Source organism: Lonchura striata, chromosome 35 (genome assembly GCF_050655825.1).
Source record: "Lonchura striata isolate lonStrDom1 chromosome 35, ASM5065582v1, whole genome shotgun sequence".
Lineage (NCBI taxonomy): Eukaryota > Metazoa > Chordata > Aves > Passeriformes > Estrildidae > Lonchura > Lonchura striata.
The window spans coordinates 112,784-119,954 of record NC_140737.1 but is presented as its reverse complement, the minus strand read 5'-3'; the positions used below and the strand labels follow the sequence as shown (position 1 = coordinate 119,954).

The following is a 7,171-nucleotide window of genomic DNA, read 5'->3' as shown; positions in this document are numbered from 1 at the left end:
TATATGGGACCTGTGGGGTCTATAGGGGATTTTTTGGGGGGATTTGGGCCCCATATGGGACCTATGGGGAGTCTATAGGGGATTTTTGGGGGGGTTTGGCCCTATATGGGACCTGTGGGGTCTATAGGGGATTTTTGGGGGGGTTTGGCCCTATATGGGACCTGTGGGGTCTATGGGGGATTTTTGGGGGGATTTGGCCCTATATGGGACCTGTGGGGTCTATAGGGGATTTTTGGGGGGGTTTGGGCCCTATATGGGACCTATGGGGGGCATTTTTGGGGTCTATAGGGGATTTTTGGGGGGATTTGGCCCTATATGGGACCTATGGAGTCTATAGGGGATTTTTGGGGGGGTTTGGCCCTCTATGGGACCTGTGGGGTCTATGGGGGATTTGGGGATGGATTTTGGGGTCTCTGTGGGGTCGATAGGGGACATTTGGGGTCTGTAGGTGCCGCCCAGCCCTGCCTGGGGCTCCTTTGGGGGGATCCATGGGGGATTCCCTGGGGGATCTATAGGGGATCCATGGGGGATTCCCAGGGGGATCTATAGGGGATCCATGGGGGATCTATAGGGGATCCATGGGGGATTCCCAGGGGGATCTATGGGGGATTCCCTGGGGGATCTATGGGGGATCTATGGGGGATTCCCTGGGGGATCTATGGGGAATTCCCAGGGGGATCTATAGGGGATCCATGGGAAATTCCCAGGGGGATCTATCGGGAATTCCCAGGGGGATCTATAGGGGATTCTATGGAGGATCCATGGGGGATTCCTTGGGGGATTTATGGGGGATCCATAGGGGATTCCCTGGGGGGATACATAGGGGATTTCCGGGGGATCCATGGAGGATCCATAGGGGATTTATGGGCGATCCATAGGGGATTTAGAGGGGATCCATTGGGGATTTATGGAGGATCTGTAGGGGATCCATGGGGGATTCCCTGGGGGATCCATAGGGGATTTATGGGGGATCCATAGGGGATTTTTTGAGGATCCATGCGGGATTCCCTGGAGGATCTATAGGGGATTTACGGGGGATCCATAGGGGATTTTGGAGGATCTATAGGGGATCCATGGGGGATTCCCTGGGGGATCCATAGGGGATTTATGGAGGATCCATGGGGGATTCTATGGAGGATCCATGGGGGATTCTATGGAGGATCCATGGGGGATCCACACTTGACCTATGGGGAACCTATAGGGGATCTGTAAGTGATCCAGAGGGGATCCATAGGGGATCCATAGGCGCCGCCCAGGCCCCGCCGGGGGGCGCTGTCCCGTGCGCCGCCCCCGGGGGCCGGGGCCAGAGCAAGGCCGGGCCCAACCTACGGCCGGGACCGTATGGATCCTATAGGGGACCCCGCCCTGGGGCTGCCCCGGGATCCGGCACGGCCCCAGCACACGCCGGCCCCGACACACCGTCCCCGGATCCTATGGATCCTATAGGGGATCCTATGGATCCTATAGGGGATCCAGCGCGGCCCCGGCACACGCCGGCCCCGACACACCGTCCCCAGATCCTATGGATCCTATAGGGGATCCAGCACGGCCCCGGCACACCGTCCCCAGATCCTATGGATCCTATAAGGGATCCTATGGATCCTATAGGGGATCCGGCACGGCCCCGACACACCATCCCCAGATCCTATGGATCCTATAGGGGATCCTATGGATCCTATAGGGGATCCGGCACGGCCCCGACACGCCATCCCCAGATCCTATGGATCCTATAGGGGATCCAGCACGGCCCTGGCACACCGTCCTGGGATCCAATGGATCCTATAGGGGATCCGGCACAGCCCCGGTACACCGACCCGGGATCCTATGGATCCTATAGGGGATCCTGTAAGGCATCCCAAATCCCCCTATGGAAAATCCCAAATCCCCTATGGAAAATCCCAAATCCCCTATGGAAAATGCCAAATTCCCTACGGAAAATCCCCTATGGAAAATCCCAAATCCCCCCATGGAAAATGCCAAATCCCCCTATGGAAAATCCCAAATTCCCTATGGAAAATCCCAAATTCTCTATGGAAAATCCCCTATGGAAAATGCCAAATTCCCCTATGGAAAATGCCAAATTCCCTACGGAAAATCCCAAATTCCCTATGGAAAATCCCCTATGGAAAATCCCAAATCCCCCTATGGAAATGCCAAATTCCCTATGGAAAATCCCCTATGGAAAATCCCAAATTCCCTATGGAAAATCCCAAATTCCCTATGGAAAATCCCCTATGGAAAATCCGCCATGGAGGAGCCGGGTCCCTCCGGACGAAGCCCCGGAGCAGAGCCCAGGTGAGGGAAAAACCAGGAAATTGGGGGAAAAATGGGGATTTTTTGGGGAAAAAAAGGGAATTTTGGGGGTTAAATGCAGAAATTTTGGAAAAACCTGAAATTATGGGGGGAAAATTGGGGAATTTGGGGGGGAAAAATGGAAATTTGGGGGGAAAATGGAAATTTTGGGAATCCTGGAATTTGAGGGGCAAATGGAAATTTTGGGAATAAAATGCATGAATTTGGGGGGAAAAAAATCGGGATTTTCGGGGGGAAAATGGAAATTTGGGCAAAAATCTGGGAATTCTGAGGGGAAAAAATGGAATTTGGGGGGAAAAACTTGGAATTTCGGGGAAAAAAATCCCGGAATTTTGGGAAAAACTTGGAATTTGGGGAATGAAATTTCAGGGAGTTTTTTGGGGATATTTTGGGAATTTTTGGGGATATTTTGGGAATATTTTTGGAGATATTTTGGGAATTTTTGGGGATAGTTTGGGAGTATTTTTGGGGATATTTTGGGAATGTTTCAGGTCCCTCCCCCAAAGGCGTGGGCGCCTCCCGTGGTCGCCCCACGTAAGAGCCGGAGGCAGAAAATTGGGGCAAAATTCCCAAAACTTGGGCAATTCCCGAAATTCCCATGGGAACGACCCCGGGAACGGAGCCCGACAGAGAGCGGGGGGAAAAGGGGAAATTCGGGGAGGAATTTGGGAATTTCGGGATGGAATTTGGGAATTTCGGGATGGAATTTGGGAATTTTGGGGTGTCTCTCTCCTCCCCCTGCAGGTCGAGGCCGCTGAGGGACAAAATCCGGAGCAAAAACGGAATTTTGGGGCTTTTTTGGAGTTTTTTGGGAATTCTGGAGCCTCTTTTGGGGAGTATTTGTGATTTTTTTGGGACTTTCTTTTCCCCTTGTTTTAGTGATTTAATTTTTTTTTAAATTTTTTTGATGTTGTTTTTTGGAGCTTTTAAAGGATTTTTTATTCTTTTTGGAGCCTTTTTTAGTATTTTTTTTCCTTTTTCAAGGTTTTTTTCATCTTTTGGGGACGATTTCCCATCTTTAAATACAAATTCTTCACTCCTGTGCATTTCTTTCCTTCCAATAAATATGAATCAAGATTTGGCATTTAAATTTATTTAAATGAATTCTTCCTTTCCTCCCCAAAGACTCCCAATTCTCCCCCCCCAAAATATTCCCTTTTTTTCCCCATAAAATTCCCGATTTCTCTCCCAAAAAATCCCAATTCTTGCCTGACAAAATCCACATTTTCCCCAAAAAAATTCCCAATTTTACCCCGTAAAATTCCCGGGGTTTTCCCAAAAAATTCCCATCTTTTCTCCCCAAAATTTCCCTCTTCCCCCCACCCCGGAATTCCTTCTTTCCCCCTCCCCCAAATTCCAGGTTCTTTCCCCAGAAAAATTCCCGATTTCCCCCCAATTTTTTCCCCGCAACCTCACTGTTTTCTCTCCCAAAAAAATTCGGGTTTTTCCCCAAAAAAATATATATTTTCCCCCCAAAATTCCCATTTTTTCCCCAAAACCTCCCAATTACCCCCCAAAAATTCCCCTTTTTCTCCCTAAAAAATTCCTGATTTCCCCCAAAAATTCCCGATTTTTAACCCCAAAACCTCACCATTTTCTCCCCAAAAAATTCATTATTTTCTCCATAAAAAGTCACTTTTTTTCCCAAAAAAATTCCCATTTCCCCCGAAAAAATTCCCATTTTCCCCACAAAACCTCCCAATTATCCCCCGCAAAAATTCCCCTTTTTCTCCCCATAAAATCCCCGATTCCTCCCAAAAAATTCCCGCCTTTTCCCCCGAAAAATTCCCGGGTTTTCCCCGTCTTTTCCCACTTTTTTTTTTTTCCCGGGAATGACGCGACCCCCGTGACTCAAAGCGCGGGAATTCCCCCGCGGGGCGTGGCCTCCTCCCAAGCCACGCCCCCTCGCCGTCTCAGCCAATCACACGGCGCCGTGGGCGTGGCCGCCGCCCTCCCTTATAACCCGGGGGCCGCGGGTTCGAGTCCCGGCGAGTCCCTCGCGATGTCCGTGGTGGTGGCGGCGGTCGCGGCCACCGCGCGGTGCCCGGGCCGGGCCTGGGGACACGCCGAGGGTGTCCCCGGAGCGGCGGCACCGTCCCCACCTCGGCACTTCACCTTCGAACCGCTGCCGCCGCCCCCCGGCCCCTCCCGGCCTCGGCGGCGCCACCGCCGCGTTCTTTATCCGCCCGCTGTGAGTATGGCTCGCAGGGTTTGGGGGGTTTCAACCGGGATTTGGAGGTTTTGGGGTGGTTTGGGTCATCCTGTAGATATCAGGAGTCGCTTCCAGCCACGCCTAAACCCCCCTGAACTCGCCCAGAACTTCGGAACTTTGCCCCACACTTCCTCCAAAATTTCCTTCAAACTTCGAAAATTTCCCCCAAACTCGCCCTAAGCTTCGAAAATTCGCCCTAAACTTTGCCCAGGCTCGCTCCGATCCCCCTGAAAATGGCCCTGAACCCCCTCAAATCTGCCCTCACCTTCTCCAAATTCGTCCTAAAACCCCCAAATTCCCCCTAACCCCCCCAAACGCACCCTAAACCCCCCCAAACTCGCCCTAAACTCCTCCAAATTCGCCCTAAACCCCCCCAAACTCGTCCTAAACTTCCCCAAATTCCCCCTTAAACCCCCCCCAAACTCGTCCTAAACTCCAAATTCCTCCTGAACTGCCCCAAACTCGCCTTAAACTTCCCCAAACTCGCCCTAAAGTTGCCCAAATTCCCCCTAAGCCCCCCAAACTCGCCCTAACGCCCCTCAAATCCCCCCAAGCTCCCCCTCCCCAAGCCCCCTACACCCCCCAAATCCCGCACAGGTCCCCCCGAACCGCTCCCAAATCCCAAATTCCCGGAATTCCCGCAGGGTGGGGGAGGCTGAGTCACTTCCACTCCTCCGCTCTGACGCAGCCCAGCCTGGCGCCCTCGGGGCAGGATTTGGGCCCCTCCCCGCCCACTTCTCTGCTCCAAAAAGAGGGAAATTTATCCCAAAATGGGATTTATTTACTCCAAAATGGGAATTATTTACCCCAGGGGAGTTAATTCCCCCAAAGCTGTTAGTGAAGCTAAGCAGGGTCCGCCCGGGTCACCCCTTGGAAGGGTTCCCCAGCCTGACTAGGGGAATATTTAGCCCAAAAAAGGTTTTTTTTCACCCAAAAATCCCCTGATTAGGATTTATTTGCCCCAAAACAGGTTATTTTATCCCAGAGTGGGAGATATTTACCCCAAAATTGGAATTATTTACCCCAGGGGAGGGTTAACTCCCCTAACCCCTTTTTGAAGCTAAGCAGGGTCCGCCCGGGTCACCCCTTGGATGGGTTCCCCAACCCGCCCTTCCCCACCTCTAATCCCATCCCGGCGCCCTTTTCCCACCGGGAATTTTCCCCGGAATTCTCCCCTCCGGGTGATCCCCGAATTTTGGGATTAATTTTATTCCCCCCCGCCCCTCCCAGGTTCGCCGCCCCCTCCCCTCGGAAGAGCCCAGCGCCGCCAAGCGCCTCCTGCTGCTGCTCCTGGCCGTGGTGAGCGCCCAAATCTACAGCGCGCCCGGCGACGCCGACGCCGCTTCGGGGGCGCCGCTGGGGGCCGGGACGGGCCCGGGGACCCCCCCGGGGACCCCCCCGGTGCCCGAGGGACCCCAAATCCCCCCCGGGAACGGCACCGGGGCGGCGCCGGGCGGCTCCTGCCCCGCCCGGCCGCCTCTGCCGCCCCCTGGTGGCGCCGCGGGGAGCTGAGGCACCCCCAGAAACCCTGCGGGGGCGGCGCCCGAAAGAGCCACGCCCCCCGGGCTAATTAACGAGGTCGGTAATTAAGGACCAAGAGATGGAAGAATGCAGCTGGACAATCCCAGGAGTGCCACGCCCCTCTGGGCTAATTAACGAGGTCGGTAATTAAGGACCAAGAGATGGAAGAAGGCAGGAGGCTGAACAATCCCAGGAGTGCCACGCCCCCCGGGTTAATTAACGAGGTCGGTAATTAAGGACCAAGAGATGGAAGAATGCAGTTGGACAATCCCAGGAGTGCCACGCCCCCCCCGGGCTAATTAACGAGGTCGGTAATTAAGGAGCAAGAGATGGAAGAAGGCAGGAGGCTGAACAATCCCAGGAGTGCCACGCCCCCCGGGCTAATTAACGAGGTTGTTAATTAAGGACGAAAAGATGGAAGAATGCAGCTGGACAATCCCAGGAGTGCCACACCCCCCTGGACTAATTAACGAGGTCGTTAATTAAGGACGAAAAGATGGAAGAATGCAGCTGGACAATCCCAGGAGTGCCACGCCTCCCTGGACTAATTAACGAGGTCCTTAATTAAGGACGAAGAGATGGAAGTCCCAGGAGTGCCACACCCCCATGGGCTAATTAACAAGGTCGTTAATTAAGGTTGAAGAGCTGTGGGTTGGATAATCCCAGTTTGGAACTGGGCGCACTGGGAAGGGGCGGAGCCATAGATTGAGATGGATTTTCCCATCCCTTAATTAATTAGCTGGTTCGTTAACCTCTAATTAATGACCAGCTCCTTAATTAGCTGCCATTAATTAAGGTGGGAACAAAGCCAACGTTTGGATTTTGAGGTTCCTCCATCCCAGTTTGGAACTGGGAGCACTGGAAAGGGGCGTGGTCAGGACGGCCTCATTAACGAGATTTTAATTAACGAGGTCACCTCTACCTCAGCTTCAGCGCCTGTGAGTGCTGAATTGATAGTTAATTATTTATTATAATTATTTATTTGTTTTTATTTATTTGTTCTTATTTATTATTTATTTATTTATTATTTATTAATCCCCTCTGGGTGATTGATTGTGACTCAATCTGGGGGGGATTTTTAATATTTTAATTGATTAAACTCATCAAGTGAATTAATTGACAGGT

The 7,171-nt window shown here is 52.5% G+C and overlaps 1 protein-coding gene across 3 annotated transcripts; it reads left to right on the top strand.

Moving 5' to 3' along the window:
- The first annotated feature begins 266 nt into the window (after positions 1-266).
- Positions 267-7,168, top strand: IER3 (immediate early response 3). 3 transcript variants are annotated; one of them, XM_085565232.1, is made up of 3 exons: positions 267-2,295; positions 3,058-4,504; positions 5,756-7,168. In XM_085565232.1, exons 2-3 carry the CDS (start codon positions 4,316-4,318, stop codon positions 6,035-6,037), a joined length of 471 nt encoding a protein of 156 aa, XP_085421358.1. In that variant the 5' UTR covers positions 267-2,295; positions 3,058-4,315; the 3' UTR covers positions 6,038-7,168. The 3 variants fall into 3 exon arrangements, 1 of the variants encoding a protein (XP_085421358.1); XR_014950912.1 differs by lacking the exon at positions 267-2,295 and having other exon boundaries at positions 3,540-4,504; positions 5,756-6,103; positions 6,271-7,168; XR_014950911.1 differs by lacking the exon at positions 267-2,295 and having other exon boundaries at positions 3,540-4,504; positions 5,756-6,103; positions 6,186-7,168.
- The last annotated feature ends 3 nt before the right edge of the window (positions 7,169-7,171 follow it).